This window comes from Ambystoma mexicanum, chromosome 6q (genome assembly GCF_040938575.1).
Source record: "Ambystoma mexicanum isolate Mex_15411 chromosome 6q, UKY_AmexF1_1, whole genome shotgun sequence".
Taxonomy (NCBI): Eukaryota; Metazoa; Chordata; class Amphibia; order Caudata; family Ambystomatidae; genus Ambystoma; species Ambystoma mexicanum.
Genome location: NC_090937.1, coordinates 339,700,567 through 339,724,972, shown reverse-complemented (window position 1 = coordinate 339,724,972; position 24,406 = coordinate 339,700,567). Strand labels below are relative to the sequence as shown.

The following is a 24,406-nucleotide window of genomic DNA, read 5'->3' as shown; positions in this document are numbered from 1 at the left end:
ACACATTGAGTGCTGTTTAAAACCTCGGAAATAAATTCGTAAATCAAGCAGTGTAAACAGAGCTGCTTCAAAGAGACCTCAGCATACTTTTAAGTCTATATATCTAATTTTAACATAGTAATTAACTAACCTAACTGGCAGAACAGAGATATATACTAGGCCATGAACACGAAAGGGTATATTTATGACTAAAACTTACACACAGAGAAAGGTGGAAACAAAAGTATCAAGATAAAATATTTGGTTTATTTAAAACATATTTTAAGTTTGAATATGCAAAATACAAACTCCAACAAAATGTTCAATTTAATTCAAACTTTACAAATATACAAAATAGAAGTTTGCTTAAATTTATATTACATATTTATTAAGTAAAGTTATATACGAAAAAAAAAAACATTTGTTCCATTTAAGGCATATTTAGGAGTAAACCATAGTAAACATTATTGCACATTGGAACCACAGTGCATTACAGACCATCTGCATATACATTTTACGAATGAAATCAGGGTAATATACCTGACTTTGGTCATAAGAATCGGAAGACACAAATGTATTTCCTTGTCAAATGTGCAGCAGTTAGTTTGAGAACTTTGGCTTACTTGCTCTGGTGCTTTTTTTAAACAGCAGTCACTAAGCACCACGAAGTCGGCCTTTGACCGTGTCTTGTACCTGAAATCGCATCCTTTTCTTCTAAAGAGAATTTTTTTTAATGGCTTTTAGAAGTAAAAGATAATACCAGCTATTACGCCATATGCTTAGAAATCAGTCTCTCCTTCCCAATCAATGCATACTTTATGAAACCCTGATTTTCGAGACTTCCAGTTGCTCCTTTGCAGCGTGTACTCCCGCAATATTCAAGTTGAGTTGCACAAAGGAATGCAGTAAGATCCAGTCCCAGGTCCCATTATCTTTGGTGAGTTTTTGTTTGGTCTCTTTCCTTGATAAAGTTCCAGTTTGTGATGTCCGCAGCTTGGAAGACTTGATTTTCCCATCATGATCCCCTGTAGTGCTTTAGCTTGCTTCCACCACCTGTAGAAGTCATGGTGACGCGTCTCAAAATACTGGACTGTTCCATGGCAGTATTGATAAAGGGGTCCTCCGCACAGGATTAAAAGTGCCTCTTCATGTGTAAGGCGAGGTGGTCCGAGCGGGAAAAGGCACGGTCACATCTCTGGCATTGGAACGGGCGGTGCCCAGTGTGTTTCCGGTAGTGGCGGGTAAGCTCGTCTGAACGAGCAAACTTCCATCCGCAGCCCTCCCAGTCACAATGGTATGGCTTCTCTCCTTAAAAAAACAAAACAAATGCTGATTTAGAGCTGCTGTACACACAGGCATGGTGTAATGACTTGGCACATAACGGATGCCTGATTTGTTTATATGCAGGCAGATGGCAAAGCGTTTCATATGTAGATGATCGCCTCTATTCTACCATTTTACATTTTCATTTAAATACATTATCAAGTGTTTGACTCACAAAGTATGAAACCAGGCAAAGAGAGGTGTATTCAAGTATTGCAAGGTTCAAGGCTACTTAATCAATCCAAACACAGCATTTTAGTGTATTTTAAATATGTTTGCTCTTTAGGGACCTGACAAAATGTTGAATATTTGGAGAATACGCCCACAATTTGAAAAGTGTGTCTACTGCAAGAGATAAGCAAAACAAGCTAATATTTCGGTTGTGATTAAATTATTCCATGGGGATAGCTCAGGACTTAACACTGACTGTCACTGAATGACCGGTCGGATACTAATTTGCTTACAAGACTTAGTAGTCTCTCTATAATAGTGGCCTGCTATACATGGACTCTTTGACAAGTTTCTATTCAAAATGCTTTGACATATATAAATAGGATTAGTGGCAATGTCAAATATAAAGGAAAGAGGGAAAGGGAAAGGGAAGACTCTGGTAAGTAAATAGTATACTATGCCAGCTAACAACATGCTCGTTTCCTGACTTCAAGGCTTGGGCTGGGTGTGTGCTGAGGCTGTGCTTGGGGTAAGCAGACATGGACATGCATTGGTAAAAACAAAAATGAGTAGGGTGAGGTATTTAGGTAGAGCATGAAAATGCTATAACATGCTGACCCTGCCGAGAAGTGTGGGATTTTGCAGGCGGTGGATCAAGTGGGAGGTTTCGGTAACTAAGTAGGTTAACCATGGTGAGCCAGTGGTTGCTCAGCATTTGTGACATGCCTACGTACTTCTTTGAAGTATACAGAGGCATGCTTGGTTGTTTGATGAACTAGACATATGTTCAAGTGATCCCTTGAAATATTTAAGCCGTAATGATATGGATTGTCTAGCCTTTTACCAACACAAACTCCAAGCTTTTACATCTTGGGACTGCTGTGGCTTATGCTGTCAAACACAGCTAAGCCATCATTTGACTGAGTAGGTACATGGAGGAAAGGGGAACACATTAGAATAACCAGGCAGTAGTGGAAGGAAAGTCATAACAATAGTGTGCCAAACCTCTTGTGCAACAGTATAGCAAGGGTCTGCAGGTGGGTGGCTAATACCTTTAGTGGTGTGGGATGCAAATGCCCCACCTCTAGTCAAGGAAAATCCTAACATACAGCCATCCCCCAAGGCTGAAGCATGAAAACACCAGTTGTTGTCGTGCTTGTAGAGAGAGAGAGTGTGTGTGTGAGTGTGTGTGTGTGTGTGTGTGTGTGTGAGCGAGAGAGAGAGATAGAGAGAGAGAGAGAGAGTCTGTGTGTGTGAGTGTCATGGGAATGTTAGTGAACTGGGTTTGGTATATGTAGCAGTACAGTGGCATACAACTGTGTGGTACTCAATGTCAGAAGCCCATTTGACGGGGTGAAGCCATTGGTCCACAGTGGGACTACCAGGGCACATCCACTGCAACAATATGCAGCGTAACGCCAGTAACATAAAAAGACCAGCCAGCTTCTTATAGCTGCGCTGAAGCTTTGAAACCTCATGAAACCTCAACCGTACAGTCTAGAATCACTGACACCGCCTCACATACCCCTTCCCAGAAAGCAACAATTTTCAAACAGGGCCAAAGCATGTGGATATATCCGGCATTATCAGTGCCACATCTCGGGCACTTAGAGGAGCGTTCATGTGACATGAGGTGCAGTCTAGCGGGGGTGTAGTGACTGTGCAGCAGTTTAAATTGAATTAAGCGAAATCTAGAGTTTAAGGACACCTCACTAGTATGAGCACACTTGGAATTCCAAATTTCCTCCGTTATATCAATACCCATGTCCCTGCTTCAGACCCCACAAAGCAAAAGTAGCGGTTGACATGCCTGATCCTGCAGCTGACTATATAACCTGGACAATCCCCCACGGGCCAAGGTGCCCTCCATGACCAGAGTTAGTAGTGGGTCATTAGGGGGAGCAAGGGAAACTCATTCCACATGCTCTTGATCGCTCGGCGCAGGCCAGCATAGTGTAGCCATCTGGAGGGGTGTGTCCTCAGGAACACAGGCAGGTCTTGCCAGTCAATGAAGGACCCCATCGCACAGACGTCTCGGAGGAGGCCGTAACCGTCCGCTGACCAGTTGCGTGCAGTCATTTTATCCATCGAGGGGGTCCCTGGCAAGCAGTTCCACAGAGAAAGGTCACCATGAAACGGATTGGGGATACCCACCTGCTTCCAGATTTTGCCCCATGCGAATATCGTGACCCCGGCTGGGTCAGTGGTGGAATAACCATGGATCACATAACACGGGTTCCAGCTGTCTGCCGCTCCAGCTTGACATGAGGAAGAGGGCTATCAGAATCAAACCAATACGCTGCATATTGCGCCTGGGCTGCGATCCAATATCTCTCAAAGTTCAGGCCAACCAACCCACCCTGGTTGTATGGTCTCGTTAACTTGCCCCATTTCAGCCGGTCAGCCCCCGAATGGCATAAAAGGCTGTTGATCACAGATTTAAGTTTTTCAAACAGCTCAGCCTCAGGCTACAGCGGATCATTTAGGAATCAATATAGCAGCTGCGGAAGCACCACCATCTTGAGGATTGTGACACGTCCAGCCACCGTGATTGGTAGCTTTGCCCAAATGCTTAGCTTCTGCAAAAGCGTCAGATATACACCGTAGTTCCTTTCGTACAGCGTTGTCTGGTGACGCGTGATGATAACGCCCAAATATTTAAACGCTGACAGGGACCAGATGAATCCACGGAGGTCTCGCTGGGCATCTGTGGCGTCCGTCAGCGGGAACAGTTTGGACTTGGTGCAATAGACCCTGAGCCCGGATAGGGTACCAAAGAGGAGGACATCACGCATGATTGGTGCGAGGTTCGCTTCAGGGTTGCGCACATATAGCAACGCGTCGTCTGCATAGAGTGAGATAATCTCAGGCTCTCCTGTAAGTCTCACGCCTCTGTGGGCATGCTTCTGGCGAAGCCTATCAGCCAGGGGTTCCATCACCACTGCGAATATCAGGGGCAAAAAAGGGCACCCTCCCTGGTCCCCCTGACAACGTCACATGGAGTGGACAGAGAACCATTAACGCACACCCTGGCCACCGAGAGGGCATATAGCAACCTCACCCACGAGATGAAGCGGGGCCAAAGTTGCTATTTTCCAGCGCGGACCAGAGGAACCGCCAGGACACTGAGTCGAAGGACTTTTGCATGTCTAGAGCCGCCACCACCGCTTGTGCCTCTGGGTCTATCCGGGCCAAAATTTTGAAAAGACACAGTGGAGTGCACTGGTATAAACCCAGCTTGATCAGGGTGAATAATAAACGTCATATATGGGGCGAGCCGAAGGGCCAGCACCTTGGCAAAGACCTTCACATTACTGTTTATCAATGAGAGGGGGCGATAGGAGCCACATTCATGGCAGGCTTATCGGGCTTCAGTAATACTGAGATGACTGCCTCCCGCAGCATGGGTGCAGCCTCCCAGTTGCACAGGACTCTTCCCACAGAGCGGACAGCCAAGGTGCCAGGCGAGCCTTGGCGCATTTGTAAAAATCAATGCTAAGGCCATCGGAACCGGGGGGCCTTGCCCAATGTGATCGATTCGATGGCTCTCAGTATCTCCTCACTGGACATTGGGCCATCCAACGCCTCTCTGGCTTCATCGGATAGCACCGAAAGCGGGAGATAGTTGAGGAATGCCTCGATATCGGAGACTGTCATTGTTTGCGTATAGTGATTCATAGAAGGAGTGGAACTCCTCGTTAACTTCAGAAACCATATGGACTAGAGCCGCACTTTCGATCAGGGGGATGTGCTGAGAGCCGTTCTCCTGACGCACCAATCTGGCCAATAGTCTCCCCGGGCGCTCCCCTTCTCCATACTGTCTCGTGGATCGGGGTTCATCAAGGAACTTGCGCTCCCAGTCCGCCCGCTGCCTGAAAGTGTTGAGGGGGGTCCTGATCTCGCTGAGCGTGATAGTCGAAGTAGTCATAGCATATTGCGCCTCAAGTCGAGCAAGCAGGGTTTCACTCTCCCGGATGTCCCGTTGGATCGCTCTGAGGATCCCTGATTCCTTTGCCAGGGCCAAACCATGGATGTATACCTTAAAGGCCTCCCACAGGGTAGCGTAAGAGTCCACAGTCCCAGTGTTAACTTCAAAGTATTCATCGATAGAAGATCCAAGCTCTGTCTCTAAGACAGGATCTAGCAGCGCATTTGGCTTAAGTCTCCATGATCGCCCTGTCCCGTGCTTTTCACACCATGCTAATGACACTGTCACCGGGGAATGGTCAGAGAAGGTCCTGGGTAAGATTTCCACCATATCTATCCACCCAAAGAGGGTATCAGACAGCAACCATCTCTCTATCCGCGAATGTGAGTCGTGTACTGTAGAGTAAAAAGAGAACTTGCGGAACAGCGGTTGCATCAGTCTCCAAGCATTAATGACCCCCAATGAAGCCTGCCCCTCCAAACTGCCCTTGGCTGACCTGGTCAGCTGCCAGGTCTTAGTTCTGGATCTGACAATACCCAGAGGGTATTGAACTAGTAGGTCAGTCAACTGGGAGTAAAATTCAGGATTGTCGACATTAGGTCCATATATATTCAGAGGAACCACTTCCAGCACCCTCAAAATGCCATGCAACAGGCTATATGTGCCATCTTGTGAGTGTATCTAAGAGATTTATGCAGTAGGGTCATTACCCCACGGCTCAGGGTGGAGTAGCTAGTGTAGTAGTGCTGTGCACCCCAGTTCTTAGCAAACCTGTTGTAGCTCATAACCAGTGCATGTGTCTCTTGTAGAAATAAGACACAGGCTTTGTGGCGCTCAGCATATAATTGGAGTTTACGCATCTTTACAGGATTGCCTAACCCTATAACATTCCAGCTCAGAAATAGAAGCCCCTCATCCACAATTTAGTTGGTAAGCATATGAAAACCTGAGCCCGGCATGAGCCAGGAGCAGGTACTTCTTCACATGAACAAACCAGAAATGAGATTCACCCCACATCCCAGACTGCAAGTCAAGCAATTTTTTAACCTTTGGATTGAGCTTTGTTTTTTGCCTGTCCCCTTAGTCATGGTAGCACAGTGTTGTGTGTGAGGCTCAGCAGGGCGCGCCAGCCACATGTCGTCAAATGATGACTAGCATGGGTAATGCGGCACAGTCTAGGTCTCAAAGTATGGAACCGATCTGAACCACAAGGAGGCCCTGTGTAGCCCTCAGTGCCAGGAGGAGATGTTCTGTATTACATGCGGAGGAGGTCGTATATCCACAGATACAGGTGTGCGGACCACCCTCCATGACACAGCCACACAGTACACCCCACAGCCCCACGGGGTCATTTCCGTTGATAGATAGGTGCTAGGCCGGCGCAGCACTACTGCAGTCTCACCAGCAGCAGAGATGGAAGAGCAGCCCAGATCCCCCGCACAAGGGAGGCACAAGGTCTTGAGTGCATGGTTCACTCACCGACAGTCCTGTGTCAGGTGTTCCAATGTCGCTTCCCCAGCGGCCCACACTGGCACCAACACGATTCCTGACCAGAGCCAGGGGGCGCACCAGTCCCCAGGGGTAGGGGCCAGACACAGCTCGGGCACTGTGTCCAGACTCAAAAGGCCAGCCAAAATCATGTATTATATGTGGCACAGGCCGCGCCGCCAGGGCTCGGGTTCCCCGGTATCAGCCGCAGAGCAGACCAAGCAGTGCCCCCACACACCAGGGGTCGTCACAGCAGTAGAAGCAGTAGCCTTGTGGTAGCAGGGAGAAAGGGGCAGCCCAGATCACTCACACAAGGGAGGCACAAGGACCTGGGCATGCGGTTTCACTCACCGCCGGCATGGTGCCAGGTATTCTGATTCGCAGCCCCAGCGGGGCGTACGAGCACCAGCATGGTTCCCCACCGGAGCCAGGATGTGCACAAGCCTTCAGGGGCAGGGGCCAGGTACGGCTCAGGCACTGCAGGCGGTCGAGGCAGGGGGCCTCGATCATACGGTCCACGCAGCGCAAGCCGCGTCTTCAGGGCTCAGCAGTATTTGGCGCCAGCCGCTCAACACAGGAGCTGCCCGCAACAACAATGGACACGGGATGGTGATAAGAGTCACTCGTGCATCCGATTGGATTGGCAGGTAGTCGGGAGTCTCAGCTGGTTGTAGCTTGAAGTTTACAGCGATTTGTGCACTACAGGATAGAATTTGCGCCATGTGAAATTGCTAGGCTGCCGGAGCCCGAGACTCAAGCAACCATGTCGGATCGTGTACAACATCGCCCCCCCTACTTTATTTTTTTTAAGTTTTACTGTTCCTATACTTTTATTTTAAAAAGAAACCGTTACGGAATGGTTTCGTTTTAAAAAAAAGGAAGAAGTTGCAACTTGCACTTCAGTGCACTGCACTGAACATTCTCTTAAACAGCAGGTGTGTTTGGGAGTTAGGATTGCGCGTGGGATGCGGCATGGCGATGAGGTTTGTGGAGAGTGTGGGCAGGCCAGCAGGCTGAGTATTGTTGTACACAAATTTGGTCATTTAATACATTTCTCTGTGTCCAAATGTGTTCGCGTTTGTGTCATGTATTGGGTGTATTGTGATTTTTGTGGATTTTATTAAGTTTTTACATTTTCGTATTGTATTTTATAACAGAACAAATGTTGTAATAAAGTAAAATGTTCTTTTTATGAATATGCTATTACACCCATTCGTTTCAGGATTTAGTAGTTTAGAAGAATCAGCCACCATATAGTTTTGAATTATTTATTTTCTCTTATGTGTACATGTTGGTTCCAGGCAGTAGAGCAAGGTAAGAGAGCTCCTTCCCTGGTATAGGGAATGATCCTGGGAGCATTTACCCGTATTATAATATTATTATGGCAGGCCATCTGGGAACATAGTTCCACTCCTTTTCGTACACTTCGACCAATGACTTAGCGAACCATGCAGGTTTATGTATGTATCAATGTAGGTATATTGTCTAGCAATACATGCTAAGAACATGAAAACTGAGGGCGTGAGGAAAGGGATATAGATGGCAGGTGGAAGCCCGCTAGTTTTTTTAAGCAAGAAAAAATGAAGCAAATTACCAAAAAAACCTGTTTTCAAAGAAGGCCAGTTTCAACCAATTCGTCCTCATTCTGACATATAGCCATACAGAGAAGAGAATGCTATGAGATATTTACACTGAGAACGAGTCCTTTATCCCATCATTTTGCAATGAAAGAGCAAAGTCACCCTCTTTTTGGAATAGGTTGACTCCCTTTCCAAAAGCAGCTCAGGACTCTGCTCTTCCAATTTGTAACAACCTTTGCTGTGCCTGAAACTAATAGAACATGTAAAGCACCTAGAGGCTGTTGATTTAATTAAGGTTGCTGTGTAAATGTGTTTCCTACCTGAACAGCCTATGATCTTGTTCGGCTAGTATGCCACCACACAATCCTTACTGTGAATGTATGATTCATTTTTTTATTTTTCATACCCACTCATGATGATACTGAGAAATGAGGGCTGGATCACCAGAGCACCGACGTGCACATGCCCCAGTGATGCAGGTCTCCAGAAAGCTCCTCATAGATAAATGCAGCCAGGTTTTAATATCACATATCATCAGTGTGAATAGAGTTTTTTGGATAGGCTTTGATGAACTACAAAAATTGGAAAATTGGTTGGCTTCAGACTCCTTAAGAAACCATGCTGTATGGCATTTAAAAATCACCCAAACAAGATAGAGATTTCAGGGGAGTAAAAAAGCCTGGATCTTGACTTTGCGTTGACATATCCCAAGTGGAATCAACCGTCATCCTTTATGTAAAAGAGCTAACGAAGATGATTTAAAGCAACCATGGGAGAAATGGCAGAAACCTGCGTACATACGGTACATGTAGTTGTTTGACAGAAACAGACCATTTCCAAAAGGCGAAATTGTAGGGCTAGGTTCCAGTTCTGATGAATTGTGGAGAAGTTTTTATAGTGGGACTAAGTTTGCTCCATCGTAAAACCTTTTAAAACAATTGATTTGATTGATTTAAATTTTGATGTATTAATGGAGTTAATACTATTTAATTAAGGACATTTTAGGCGAGAGTGAGCATGTTTTAGAGTGATGAGAACGTTTTTTGTATTTTGTAAATTATTTTAAGTGATTAATTATGTTTCTACAAACATGTCTTGTTTTGTGTAAGGTTTGAACTAACCAGCCCAATAGTAATTTTTAAAAAGGTGGGATTGTAGTTTTTATCGTGCTTGTCAATAAACACGCCCAACAAAATTTGGTAGAACTCGTTTCATACTCTAGGGTAGCCAAGTAAAAGGGTCTCACATACATATTGCATAATAATAGTTGTGATTGGTCATTTATTGTGATTGGTCATTTATAAGACGCTTACTACCCAGAGGTTTCTAAGCGGGGACCCGGGGACCGGACCTGTGTTGCTCCGCCTAGCCTTGCTTCTAAGGTGAGCCTGTTGCCCCTGAGCTATCCTCCCGAGAGGAGGACAATTTTTAGATGATACCCAAATCATCTTCTCCTTCCCTAATCTCGCTCCTGACCCGTTAAGCTGTATATCTGATTGCCAATTTGGTATTGGATGGCACTTCACTGCCTTACCCTGAACTCTAAGACCTTACTAATTAACTTCCTGCCGCCAACTGCCTCCTGCTCCCTCCCCTCCTGACGGTAAATACACTTTTTTAACCTGTCTATTTTATGTGCCTCTTCTGTCACTGATATATGGACCGTTCCACCCACGTCCCCGACCCTCCTCCACCCCATCTTCCACAGGCTGGCAAGAATCTCTTACTCACTAAATCGTACGCACCTGCAGTGTTGCCATACACTCCATTATTGATTATGTCTGCAGTTCTGTTTGAAACACGTGTAACTTCAATAAATAACTACACATACTATTACAAGAACTACTACTAGTACTATTGCTGCTAAGAATAATAATGCATTTTGTATCTCCCAGCCCTTCCTGTCCGCAACAGTGTAGAACTACAAACTAACGGATACATTTGGGTAAGACCCTGTTGCCCATGCTGCAAATGCCTATACTCTTAGGGCCCGATTCATGGAATCTTTTCACGGTTCAAAGTGACTTTGCACTGCTGAAAAGTGATGTTGCACTGACTTTGCACTGAAAAAATACACTTTGCACAGTTCCAAGAACCAGGGTTTGTGTCGCTAGTGCAAAGTCACTTTTCAGCAGTGCAAAGTCACTTACAACCAGGCAAAAATTCCATGAATCAAGCCCTTATTGTCTCAGCCACCTTCTCAGGCTGGCCGCCCCCCCTACTCCACCGCCCCCGACCAGTGGTGGATGCTGCATTCATATTCGGATACAGGCTCGGACTGGCCTATAAGGCAATAGGCCCATGGCCGAAACAAAAGCACAAAATGCTGGAGTGGGCCTGTTTTTTTGGTCAAAGTGGGCAACTTTTTTGGCTAATGTGGGCCAGTTGGATGAGTTACTTCACTATGCAGCTAATTGTTTTGACCAGTGTAGCTGAATGAATATTCTTTAAAGTGTAGAATGTTCATCACATTTGATCAAAAAACTCCCCTTTGGGTACTATTCAACCAGTGTCACAAAAGCAATGAATAACCATTTGCAACCGTGGGACACGTTTTTATTGGTGCTCAAGACAGTTTTATGGACCAGTCTGACCCTGTTTGGATACTCTACTATTGTAGTGCGCCTAGAAACTGGAATGCAGCCTTACTGTCCTAGCCTCTGTGCAGTGTTTCTGTTCAAGGTACTATGTTCCTGAGGCCAAACAAATAAACACAAAAACAAGGTACTGAACTCCCCAAAAGGGAGTGCCCCTGCGATTCACAGAATAGTTGCCTGGCTGTTCAACGCGGGAACTCTTTTGGCATATGTCAGATGTGTGACAGGTGGAGTCTAGTTTTTGTTGAAATGAACCTCGCAATTTTAAGACATGAACCCCTAAGAAAGTAGAAACCCAGTCATCGGTGTTAAGGGGCGAAAGTCGAATTCAAATAAATGCACGTTTCATTGGTATTATATTTGAATGATAGGTGACACGCTGCTGATCTATAGGTGACTTGGTTTAACATGAAAGCACTCCTAATTAGCACAGAACAGTGCCCAATTATAGAGCCACAGTTCATGTAACAAGATGAAGGAGGCAAAAGCCAAAAGCCAAATGCTAGAAAAAGTCGCAGATGGAGTTGAAAAGATGAAAGAAAGAGAATATCATAAGGCCAAGACACCCAAAGGACAGTAACAATTGGAAGAGAAAATCAGGGTAACGCTGGAGACTAAATAAATTCAATAGGCGGCGATTTAAGTTGGGAAATAGACCAAGTGGATAGGACTTTATGTCCTATCACTATTAACCATGCCCAGGAAGTGATCATGTGGACAGGGCATCGCAGCGGGCGGAGCTGTGCGTTTGCCAAGCCTGGATACAGCGAACCTTCTCATTTCAACCCAATCTGCACCCCAAAGTGATACTCTGATGTTTTAGAATCTGGGTGTTCGGACGTTAAAAAGATGAACATGTGTAACACACACAAGTGGACAGAAGGTTTTGCCACACACAGAAAACAATATGGTGTCACGGAGGGCAATTTTAAAGATGTGAGCGCCACCGATAACTCCCACCAATATCACATTATTGCAGCGGCATAAAGCTCCCATTCTAGAATTACGCCGGATAATGGCGGGAAGACTGTGCTCACACTGGAGCACCCAATACACCTGCCCCTGGCTACCGCCGGAAAGAGAGCTCCCTCCACACAATAGCCAGGCCTCGGAGATGATGACCAATAGAATTCTATTATTTCATCTGCTTGTAACACAAGCCTGGCTTCCAGAAAAACACGGCTCTCGTCTCTGGGACCACGGACACAATGCCCGACTAAGAGCGCGATACACACACTGAGGATCAAGTGTTGCGAGCAGGCCGGGAGCAGGCACAACAAACATACAGTCCCCTAAGAAAGATTAGCAAACGGGCTTCTTTCTGAGACACCGATCTGAAGGAAGAGCTTCAACCTTTAAGTGTTCATTGTTTTAAGGAACGTGTTACTCTTTAGAATGCAATGGAAATAGGTTGTCGTTCGTTTTTAAGTCTGATCTCTACACTTCTGCAGAAACGATGCAGAACTGGTCTAACTACCCTAACAGAGACATACAACCGAACACCCGACATAACAGTGTGCAGGTGATCTGTGTAGAAAGCAGTGTACATGTGAGGTAAGGTCTATCCCGTTTCCAAGGGTTTGTCCGTTCTCATTTACGTAGCCCAATAGTATGTCATACTAGGTCCTCTAGTCGTCTTGCACGAGTACGCCGATTTACATGCTTAAAATTGACTGGCAGATGCCACTCAAATTTCATGATCATCCAAAGTAACGTGCCGTGTAGTGTAATTGCAGTGGGATCGCTGCACCTACGCAGAAATGAAGGTAAGATTTATGATTGGATAGGCAACTTTGATACCATACGAACCATAGTCAATGGGCCTCATTACACGGAAGGCGGTAACCATGGCGCTATTAGCTCCATGGTTGCCGCCGGTAATTTACCGATCCCGCCATGGTGAATGGCGGAATTACCGCCCCATTCCAAGGTTGGCGGGGCCGTAATTCCCCATTCACCATTGGCCCTTCCCCATTCCCATTTGAGCACCCATAGGGCTCAATGGGAATGGGGATGGCGGCAATTACGATACCGCAAATTGCGGTGCTGTAATTGCCTCCAAGGTCCCTTTGCGGGTCCCTTCCTTAACCGCTGGTAAAACCAGCCGTTAAGGTAGGGACCAGCAAAGGGACCTCGTAGTAGGGAGGTAAGGGATTACCGGCACTGGTGCCCTTACCGGTGCCAGTAATCCCTTACCGCCATCCATGTAATGAGGCCCAATATCTTTACCAAACAGAAAACCAGCAATCGGGCAGAATATTTTCACAAGGTTTCTGGGGCCGGTTAACTGCAGTCATTCACATGTTCTGTTATTTGGATTTGAACAGCACAGCTCTGCCCTGTGTGTAGTCTCCAGACCCTCTGGGGGATCCGGAGAAGAGTGAGTGGGTTTGGTTAGTTGGGAGGAGAAGGAACAGCACACAGCACGATTACTGTGCTTTGTGATAAGGTTGCAGATCATAAGTAGCCTGAGCTCTGCTCGCTTGTCTCCTTTCTAGGTGTGAAGTGTAGGAGGCATTGAAGGCTTAGGGCCAGATTTATGGAATTTTTTGCACGGTGCAAAGTGACTTTGCACTGCCAACAAACACCCTGATTCACAGAGCTGTGCAAAGTGTATTTTTGCTGTGCAAAGTCACTTTGCAGTGCAAAAGTACTATTTGCCCCAAGCTAAATGGGCCTAATTCATGGTGCAAACAGTACTTTTGCAGTGCAAAGTGAGTTTGCACTGAAAAAATACACTTTGCATTGCTCTGTGAATCAGGGTGTTTATTAGCGTCGCTCTGTGAATCAGGGTGTTTGGTTGCATCGCTCTGTGAATCAGATTGTTTGTTGGCAGCGCAAAGTCACTTTGCACAGTGCTAACAATTACATGAATCGTGCCCTTAGTGTCCAGAGGGGCTTACTTGTGCCTGTAGTCTGGGTGTGCGTTGGCCTGGGACTGAGTATGTTGTTTTTAGCTAGATGTGTACATTTGTGATTTTTGAAGTTTGGGGAGACATTGTTTGGCATTTCTTGGCGTTTCTGTAGTGCTTTCAAATTATTGGTCTCGCTGTCGGTTGCATTATGGGGAGAGGTGTTTGGGTCTGGCGGTTGATGCATGAAGATGTCCTAGGTTGAGGTTTGAATATTCCAGGAGACAAGAGAAGGTGTAGAAAGGGGTGCACATGTGAAATACTTGCATATTTTGTTGAGAATACATGAGTATATGCACTAGTTTCAATATTACGATAAACAGGCATTGCGAACAATTGCGCCTGCAATGCGAATCTGACAACTTTGTGAATACCACATGGTCCACTATGGGCACTGATCTAAAATCTGGCCTTCATTAAAGCATTTCATACCAGTGTCCTCTAGCCAGGAAGCAGGTGTCGCTAATTCCCAATGTAATGGTGTACATAATGGACCAGCACGCCGGGATCCAAACTTGCCACGGTTCGTTTGCTACTGATCTCTGAAGAGAGCACTCAACTCTCTGAGCTGTTTTACTGGGGACAGAGGTGTAACAAAATTAGGTATACCAGGGCTCCAGACACACATCATGCCTGTCAGAGAATATAGGAAGCAATAGATACACAGGTATCCATTGCTTAATGACGCCTGCTCTGGTGTGTTGATGTGTTCACACTTGTGGTATCCACAGCAAGTGCCACAAACAGCTGTTCTGCCAATGTGTTGCCTGATCTGAAGCGGGCCTTTAAGAGGAATACAGTCCTGTATCTATGGTAAATACCAGCGCTGAAAAAAGTATGGATTACAACCCAAATGGATGTGTTGTGAAATTATAATATATTTGACTTGCCTAGAAATACTGAAGTCGTGACTGGAAAGTACTTGGTAAGTCCTATTTTACTTCCAACTCCCGGAGGAAGTATGATATGATACGACAGGTTATTTATAACGCGCTTAATACCCAGAGGTTTCGTGCGGACCCAGGGATTGAACCTGTGTCACTCTGTGTCTTCTTGCTTCCAAGGCGAGCACGTTGCCCCTGAGCTAACCTCCGGAACGACTACTGCAGCCTCAACACCTAAATTGGGGCCTTAATCTCTCAAAACAGAATCCAGATCCTAAAAACAAAGATTCTCGGCACAGACACAATGCAAACACTATGCAGCCCATGTTAAAAGCAGTATCGGTTCTGTTTCTCGGCGCACAAATTGATTTTAATTGTGGAAGTACATGGGCTCTACCAGGGATCTGCCACCTTTGGCTCGCCAGATGTTTTGAGCTCCAACTCCCATTAACCAAGTCCATCATAGTAAATACGGAGGAATCAATGGAATCATAGTCCACAGCATCTGGGGCACCGCAGGTTGCGCGCCCTTGGGCTACATACACCACAACATTCGCACAGAACTTTGAGACACCTAACATCACAGAGCCGCTGAAATAGATGGTCCCGCCCTGCCTCTACTTCACAAGTCATACCCCATCAGCTTGTTGTGTTTTTAGTCAGGAAAATGTACATTTTTCTAACCGGCAAGCATAAGAGTAAACTATGTTGTAGGACAATCGGGATGGAAGGATTTGCTGTGGCTCAGAAAATAATCACGTCCTCCAGGTATGCAGTGATTATATGGAATAGAGAATAATGAATGCAATTTTACTGAAAAATATACTGAATGGTAAATATATAGAGGGTGGGGTTAACGGGTTAAAAGGTGTGAGAGTGGTTTGGGGTGGGGTTAGAAGCATGGGTCAACAGGAGGATTGGGGGAACCTCCAAATAAAATAAAAAATCAGTCTTTGTCAATTCGTAATAATAACATGGAACCCGTCCTCCAACGCCCAACATCTATGGCGTGATATGCGTCAGCCCCAACCATATCTAACAATGAGCTTCAAGAAACAACGGATTGAAAAAAACGGTTTAAAAAAATCTCTAGTATAAACTGATTATGGCGGTCTAAAGTTGTTTTGCAAGATGTATGCCAGACAGTAGGACTTTCACCTTCGGCATCAATGTTAATTAATTTACATTGAAATAATACCCACGTTGGCATGGGCAAAAATGGTCTTAGAGATTCATTTGGTTAAAAGGTTTAACGCGGTTGAGTGATTTGCCTATTCCCAGCATAAAGACCACAGGAAATATCAGAAAGAAAGATGAAGCGATAAGGGTGATTTTTCTATATCTCCATTTCATTGTCAACCACAGAGATATTTGCCTTCCTTCTTATCAAAAAAGATATTTGTAACACTGCTGCCCTGTGCAAGAATTCGTCAAATTGGTGGTGTTCCTTAACTTTAAAGCACATTAGAGGTCTGCTTCCATGCAGGCCTGTTCTCTGTATGTTTGTATGCATTGATATGTGCAGAGATATGTGCGGCGTTGCAGGAGCTAATGATAGGCATCCCAACAAGCTGCAATCGTATTTATGTGTCCCATACTTTCAATGGATGGATGGATGGAAACAAGCTAAAAGAAAACAGCAGAAGGCATCCTTAGGCTCACTGTATTTCAACAGTTTCTGCATGCAGAAATTGCGAGTTAAATAACAAGAGACTTTTTTTGGCAGACATGTTGATCGGAAACGCAAAACGGAAATGTCTTGCGTTTGTAAGCAGTCTTTTTGTGCCACGATCTCAGAACCTTTTGGGGTGCACATCCCATCACATGCGCCAAAAAAACGAACAGGTCCCCATTCTCAAAGGGCATTCATTTCACCCACTGGTGCATTTTGAGCACATCAGGCGACGTTTCTGGTCATTTAAAAGCACATCCCGAATTCACAAACGCAATGATTTCATAAATGCCCAGCAATGACTGTCACCTTGTGCCTTTTGAAATGGCCGCAGGAGAAGACGCAAATCATGGCGGGGCCATTTTTGAACCTGTCATGATTTTTTGTGTGAAGTGTGCTGTGGCTATCAACCAAGCTATTGCTGGGAGCCTTTCATGCATTGGTATCGGGAGCATGTGTATGCCATGGGGCCTGGGAAGAGCATCGTTAGGCCACTGTTTAGCTCCTCCTGAAATACGCAGGTCACCTTTGAGAATATGGCGTCCTGCACATCTCAGCAATCAGCGCAAATGAAAACCGCACACACTCTGCGCTCATTTTAGACAGACAGGTCTTAATGTCTATTTTAAGTAGTGCGCTAAGTGATTCTCCTGGTTCAGGGGCTTCTCAGTTTGTGGCAGGTATTGGAAGGGGATCTCAAGGGAAGGCAGTGACTTTCCGGGGACTCCATAACTGGGTTCAGCGAGTTTAGAGCGGCCAGGACTTGAACTCAAAGGGTTGTAAAGGAGCCCTTCGCCTCCTGTGAGTAACTGATAGAGAAACAAGGCACTATGCAAAGTATCGATTCAGGCCTACTAGACATTAAAAACCTATGAAAGCCTGGGAGAAATAACTAGACTGGACAAGGGATAGAAGAACATGTTCTCTCGCGAGAATATTTAGTTTGTACCCCTCCACCTACCTGCAGCCCAATGGGTGGGCAAGGAGCAGAGTGTTGGTCAGTGAGGCAACATCGTTCCGAAATCACTTCCCTTTTTTGTTGCCCTCTACACCCAGAAGCCAGGGAGTGCTATTGGTCGCCAGGCAATGCAACCCCCTGCCGCCCCCCTTTGGTATTTCCTTCACCGCTTGGCGAAGCAACACTATATTTGGCAGTGGAGAATGAATGTATTTGCTTAGTGTTGACTTGGGTCACGCTTAAAGCCAGACTTTTCCCGCTTCCAGGCACCGCACAGGGATTGAACCCATGTTGCCTGGCATTGTTTTGTTCCCCAGGTGAGCGCGCTGCTCCTGGATCCCAATGGCGAGAGGGTTGCCCCCGAGCTACCTCCCAGGCTCCATCTTGTTAATGCTTTGAGGATAAGTGCACGGTGGGAGTAGGGCCTTAGATGTGGTTATGCGTCTGCATTGCGGGTGACGCGGGCTCTGCTACAGCCATCTCTGTAGTTTAGCCACCTCAAAAAGTAATCACCCCCTTCACCCTGTAACACATGTGGTCACTTACTGACACACGCGTGTGAAGCGCATATTGCATGGTGTTTTAGCTTAATTACTCGATTGTCGGAGTAAAGTTATGGCAACAAATGTCAGTGATTGATTCGTGTGACCTGTCTAATAGCTGTGCAAATCACACAGGTACCCTTGGCTATCCGGGGTCGGGCCCTATTTATCCTTTGAGGTGTCGTGGGTTTGGATTATGGTCTGTTATTCTTCTCCTTCTTTTATGCGGTACTTGGTCACTCGGAAAGAGAGCTCAAACTGAGCCAAACTGAACTCGGCTGGCCTGACTCGTCGGACCAATCGGAAACTAAGGAGTCGTTTTTTTTACGCCTAAAGTGCCGCAGTAGAAATGAAACTCATTCCTCAGTCGTGCCAGCGCCCGAACAACTATGCCTTAGAAAAAAGCTCAGGTTACGAACAGCGTCTCCAATGGAAGCCATTTCTACACAGCGGCAGGGCGACTAGACATGAGGCACGACCCCTGTTCTTAGTTACTAGTCCCACATTAACAGCAAATGTTGTTAGCATGAGCTTATTTTATGTGTTTAAACGCTGGCATGTGCTCGGGTGAGGGGACTACGGGACGCGGTGTGTCGGCATCTTGTCTAACGTGGTGATTTTCTGGACTTTTGTGTCGCTTATACAGGCACCATATCTAGAAGTCGAGTGAGTGGAGGGTCCGCGTAGCCCCCTTCCCCCCGCCCCCCGCAGTGTGTTCTTGAAATAAAACAATGTGAGGAATACATTTGACGTGAGTAGTGTCGCGGGAGAGAATCGAAACCCGGTCTTGCAGCTATGAGATGAGACACGAAACCGTAAAACCACACAAATCACCTGTTGTGTGGAACAGTTAATGTTTCATATTGACATTCGCTAGTCAGGACGTATTGTTAGTGTTCCTTAGAACTAAAAGCAGTGCACATTTTATAATTAACCAGAAACGCAATAGAAACATGTATTCTATTGGCAAACCTTTGACTTGTGCACCTTCTTCAACCGTGACAGACTAGTTAAACGAAATCTGGAAACCTAGCTCACGGAAATGTTCTCTTCCACAGCGGAGAACCAGAACCCCCTCCACCCCGAGCCCCGATACTGTGTTTTCATATCAACTCAGGAAAGACCACTGTCAACCAAGAAGAAATCTCTTGCAACTGACCTGTGTGTGTCCGAAGGTGCGCCTTGAGATGAGAGCTCTTGGTGTAGGTCTTGCCGCAGCCCGCATAGTCGCAAGTGTGGGTGGCTGTCCGTTTCCTAGGCCAGGATCTGCGACCCCTCTTTGGTTTACTTTCCTCAGGCATGCAACTTGCAGAATTCATTAGCTCTAAAGGTGAAGAGGGCGGAGTCAGCATCACTCCTTGTATCACAAGAGGAACGTTTAAAGGCTCTTCAAACAAACTTATGTAAGACTGACCTTGGTAATGGAGTGCCGTTGGTGGCAGTTGCTGCTGCTCCGGCTGGAATGACGAGAAGTTTCCAGTTGGACTGTAAACTGGTGGCAGTGGTGGAAGTGGAGGATGGCTTAGACCCTGAGATGGAGGGTGGCAGTCTCTGGTCATCAGCTCCTCTGGGGTTAAGGGTTGAGTAGTCCTACTGAGAGGCCGCCCTAGGGAGAAGTCATGGGGTCCTTGAGATCTCTGGCCATTCCCATGGCCATCGAGTGTCCTTCCCATGGTGCAGGAAGCAGATGTCTCCTGCTTGATTTTTTGACACATCCTGGGCATGGGTTGCCCACAGTAAGATCCTACCAAACTGTCCATTCCCCCATTAAGTTTGCTGACCCCAATAACCTGGCTGTAGTCCCCCACTTCCAATGTGCTTTTCACCACAAATTTCCCATGCAGGTTGCTTGACTGCTGCTGGTGAATATAGACCGGGTCCAGGTCAGGCCGCATGAGCTCTGCAACAAATCCACCTGAGGGGGACACATCGTTGATGTCCGCCAGGTTGAAGGGCGAGGTGGCGGGGTCTTGGGCCGAGTACATGACTGGGCTGCCTCCAGTTGGGTCAAGGCCTCGCAGAGGGTAGGGGAAGTTACAGGTGGCTGTCGCTCCGATTGGAGGTGGTGAGCAGGATGCAGCAGCAGCAGACGGGGAAGGCCCTACCGAGGACTCCTGGTGGATCAGGGAGTTGGACAAGATGAAGTCGAAGTCTAGTAAGTCGTTAAACTCCTCCGGCTCTCTTCTGCCCATGGGGGTCTCCTGTGGGTTGTCCAGGGCTGGGCGGCTGGGGCTGAATGTGGGCAAACGCTTCATGGGAGAGAGCTCCTCCTTCCATATCTAAGGAAACAGAATGCAAACTGTCAGTGGGGAGAGATTGTTGGCTTACACACACACACACACACCGCGCCTGCAGCAGGACAACCAGCAGCGTCTAAAACCCAGACACCCCACCCAATAGTGTGTGGGTTATAGCCCACCACCTGCCCATCTCTGTCTAGGTGTCCACCAACATTCCCGTGAGGAGACCAGGCTTGGTTACATTACACAAGCTCTCAGTGACCCTCCCTTTTTGCTCAATAAATACAACTGCAAATGACAAACATTGCTTGGAGGGGATTCCCAAAAAAACAGGAATGCCAATGCACTGCATAAAGATGGCATGCCTACTCTCCTAACCCATGCCACCATGCGAAAAGACATGGAACAGGCAAGGCTGCAAAGCCGTGCTGAAAACCCATTCACCACCCTACCTCTGGCTGTGCTCATGCGACCCCAGATTAGACACTGCCCTTGCTGCCCACCCAGGCTGGTGCCCCAATACCTCATCACTTGACAGTGCCCTAAGAGACCTACCACTGGCAGCGTCCTCACACTGACACCTTTCCCTCCACCACTGGCTGTGGACCTCCCACCTCTACTTGTGGTAATGCCCTGGCACCATGACAACTGGCAGTATTTCTTCACCCCTACCGTTGGCCGTACTCTCTCACGGCAGTGCCCGACAACTCCTGACTCTAGCGGTGGACTTGAACCTGTGCCAGTGCCACAGCATTCTGTGGCTGGCAGTGCCCCCCACCACTGGCAGAGGTCTTGCAACTAACAGCAAGCAGTTCTCTAGTACCACCACTGCCAGTAGTAACACAACAGGCAGTGCCCTAGTTCCCCATCCCCTGGCAGTACACACACACACATACATACACACATACATCTTGCAGGGCCTTCACGCATACACCACTGTAATTACTGTTGCACTCCACACTGTGTTGTGCCCTGCCACCCCTTCCTCTGACAATGCCCTTACACTCGGCCACAGGCATGGGCCCTGCACCGTGACTACTGGTGGTATTCTGCAATTCCAATCTTTGCCACTGCCCATACACTCCTGTGATGGTAGTGTTTCCACCACGGACCCCTACCCTCGTGCAAGCCCTCACCCCTCGCAGTGCTCCTGAAACTCCTGTTTACTGGAAGTTGCCTAAATTCCCCACCACTGCCAGTGCTCTCTACACCAGTGACAGTGCGTGTTAAGTGTCGCTGCACGGCTATCCCTGGCAGCGCTCTCAAACCCCCCGCCGATGGTAAGTGCATGCAAACCTTCTGCAGCCGCCGCGCGCTCTAAGGCGATCCCTGGCTGTGCTATTGAAAGTCCCACCCCTGGCAGTGCCCTTACACTCTCCAGCACCCAATCCCTGCAAGTGCCCAAATATCTGCCTGACCAGGGACCGATACATTCAAACGTTCCCCAATGGGGACAACACGTTTAGGACTGGCTGTGCCCTTTTGCTCTTAAAACCCTCACTTGTGACCGTTCCCTTGGCCCCCTGGTGGTGCCTTCGCACCACTACCATTGCTGTGCCTATTTGCAATGAGTGTCCCTTCAAAAGTCTCCACTAATTACAACAAAGAGCTCACAATGCAATCTAAAATATTACCTTCAAATATGGTGAGGGTCGGTTAAATATGACATTGCGAAAACGCGACCTAATCGTGTGATGTAGCACGGGGTGTGCCACTAGAGCTATCTGAAAGGCACACTGCAGCGTCTTGTGGGGTCTGTGAGCGGCGCTGCCCGTACTTGTGGCATTGGCATACATGAGGCGCGTCGGCGTCGGGTAGAGCCACGGACAGAGCCCGGAAGACGGGCCCAGATACTCACACTGCCCACAGGTGCATGTCGCAGGGCTCGCTCCCTGCCCGTCGAGAAGGTGGAGATGGAAGGCAGCAGGGTCCCGCTCAGAGCCATGTCCCACTCGCTGCACCCGGGAGGAGGCTGCTGCTGCCTGCAAAGGAGGAGGGGTGTGGGGGGTAGGGGGGTCGAGAGAAAGAGGGCGGTTAGAAACTTCCAACGGCGGGACGAGCTAACACTGCACTCTGCACACAGTCCAGGCACCGAGGCGCACACCACCTGCTCCTGTGCTATTCAGAGAAAAGGTATGGACACAGGGTTGGCCTATCACACATTGCGCAGGACAAATAGTTCAAGAAACAGTATCACTGGGCAAACTGTTGCAAGGATAATCATCACACTGGGCAATAGTAGCCGTTTTCATTTATTGCGCCACGAAACGCCCCCAAACTGCGTTAGAATGATATATTTCACTATTCAACATTATGAATATAAATGTTATTATAATTATGCTTTACGTTATTGGTAAACGCCTGGACATAATATCGGGGACACTAGTAAGTACTTTCTTATGCTGCGATTCCGTCTGATTGCAATCTCACACGGGACATGGTTTCTTCTCTCGTTCATAGTTTTCTATCCATGCCTATTGCTTTTTAGTTGGTATTTTTAAAACGCCTATACATTGTCCCTTGCTTGTTGGAATTATTATCCGTAGAGTGATTCCAAGGCAGAAGCTAACCTTGTGCCACAGCTGGATCGAGTAGAACCAATTCATTAATTGGCCAGCTTGGTTTCCACTAGGGTCAAATGGTTCCCATTGAATCTGTACATATATAAACATTTGCACAGAGCAACATCGGAAATCATTGCAACTAAACACACGAACTGTGCTATGAACATATTGCCAGCAGGACAATCACGCATTGAACTGTACTTTTTAAATGTTTTATATAAAGGGCATGCAATTATAAGCAAAATCAATAAATTCACACATACCTCATTAATCTTTCATATGTTATTTTCCAGAGGGGACCGAATGAGGGGAACGAAAAAGAAAATAGAAAACAATGATCCCAGAGCACAAGGCACAGTTGGCAGCGCGGGTTGGGCACACACACGCAGGCTTGCTTGCTGTAGGGTTCGCACACGCTGCTAGCAGCTTTGGCTGCAGAAGGTGGCGAGGAGCGATGCCACCGGAGGCATCTTCGGGTCACGCGCGGAGATCGCCCGGGGGCTCCTTGCCGCTGCCATGGGGGCTGCCGTTGCCCACCCGCCGCTGTCCAAGCAGAGGCGCCCGCCGCTGCCTCTCACCTCCTCCCTTGGCGGATCGCAGAGCTCATGAAGTGTGTACATCTATGAGTGTGAGTGCGGCGCCCCGTCCAGCGTCTCCCGACCTTGCAAAATGCACTTAATATCTTCCTGTTTGAACTCTTCCAGAGTGTTACTGTCACGCTGCGCGGCCGGCATCGCCCCTTTATAAACTTCTGTCAACTCTGGCTCCTCCCCTTCCCCCGCCTCTCTGCGTTGCCAAGGCAACGCAGTAATGAAAGAAAACAACAAACTCCACACTCTACCGAACACGTGGTGGGGAGAGCCGAGGGTTGGGCCGTGACGTCTGCGTAGCAGCTGGCCTGTAGTGCGCGCTACTGTCGTCATCAAGCAGCGGAGCTGAGGGAAGCGCGCGCGGGCGGGGGGGGGGGGGGGGAGAGGAGGCCCCGGGGGGGGAGGAGGCCCCGGGCAGGGCCTTTCTTGCGCACTGTTTTGGACAGCAAAACAGTTTTGGGTAGCAACCGCCAGGCGGCGGGAGGGGGAGGGAGGCGGCAGTCGCGCGCGCGCTCCCATTGCTCTGCTTCTCCTGTCAACGGCCACGACAAGATTACTACTTTCGTTCTGTGGCGTACACAAGGAAAAGTAAGAAAATATACACAGGAGCGCATATTTTTCTAGGCAGAAGGACGGGAATAGATTTCCCATTTTGTTCCTGAATGCTTGTGAGTGAGGAATGTGTTGCAGGTGCTGTGATAGTGGTTCCCTCAAGTGTGTGGTGTTGTCCCCTGTAAGATGTTACGTCATGACTGCGTCACGACGTGCTCCAAATAAAAGGAGCTCAAGCCAGCACGTGAAGTTAGTACAGCTGCAGACTCCATGAATGACAAACGGTGTCTGGCTCCCTTATTGTAGCAACACCGTTTGATCACAGCACTCTTAAGTACCTCTGTGTGACCATGGAGCAACAGCACCAGAAGGAGCAACAGCACTGGGCCTGTGTGATCACGGCACCAATGCTACCAAGCCCGGGTG

The 24,406-nt window shown here is 47.5% G+C and overlaps 1 protein-coding gene across 2 annotated transcripts; it reads right to left on the bottom strand.

Annotated features, from left to right (window-relative positions):
* Window positions 1–226: 226 nt before the first annotated feature.
* KLF4 (KLF transcription factor 4) lies at window positions 227–23,553 on the bottom strand. Of its 2 annotated transcripts, XM_069630818.1 has the most exons (5): window positions 23,102–23,553; window positions 22,133–22,256; window positions 19,449–20,313; window positions 19,194–19,358; window positions 227–1,287 (listed from the first exon to the last, which is right to left on the bottom strand). In XM_069630818.1, the coding sequence occupies exons 1-5, from the start codon at window positions 23,104–23,106 to the stop codon at window positions 1,112–1,114; spliced, it is 1,335 nt and encodes a 444-aa protein (XP_069486919.1). In that variant the 5' UTR covers window positions 23,107–23,553; the 3' UTR covers window positions 227–1,111. The 2 variants fall into 2 exon arrangements, with proteins under 2 accessions (XP_069486919.1, XP_069486918.1); XM_069630817.1 differs by having other exon boundaries at window positions 965–1,287; window positions 19,194–20,313; window positions 23,102–23,233.
* Window positions 23,554–24,406: the final 853 nt, after the last annotated feature.

Coding starts and splice junctions, on each gene's coding strand:
- KLF4 (XM_069630817.1), bottom strand. Junction 20,314..22,132: donor GACATGCACCTGTGGGCAGT/GTGAGTATCTGG, acceptor CTGTTTCCTTAG/ATATGGAAGGAGGAGCTCTC. Junction 1,288..19,193: donor GCACCTTCGGACACACACAG/GTCAGTTGCAAG, acceptor TGTTTTTTTAAG/GAGAGAAGCCATACCATTGT.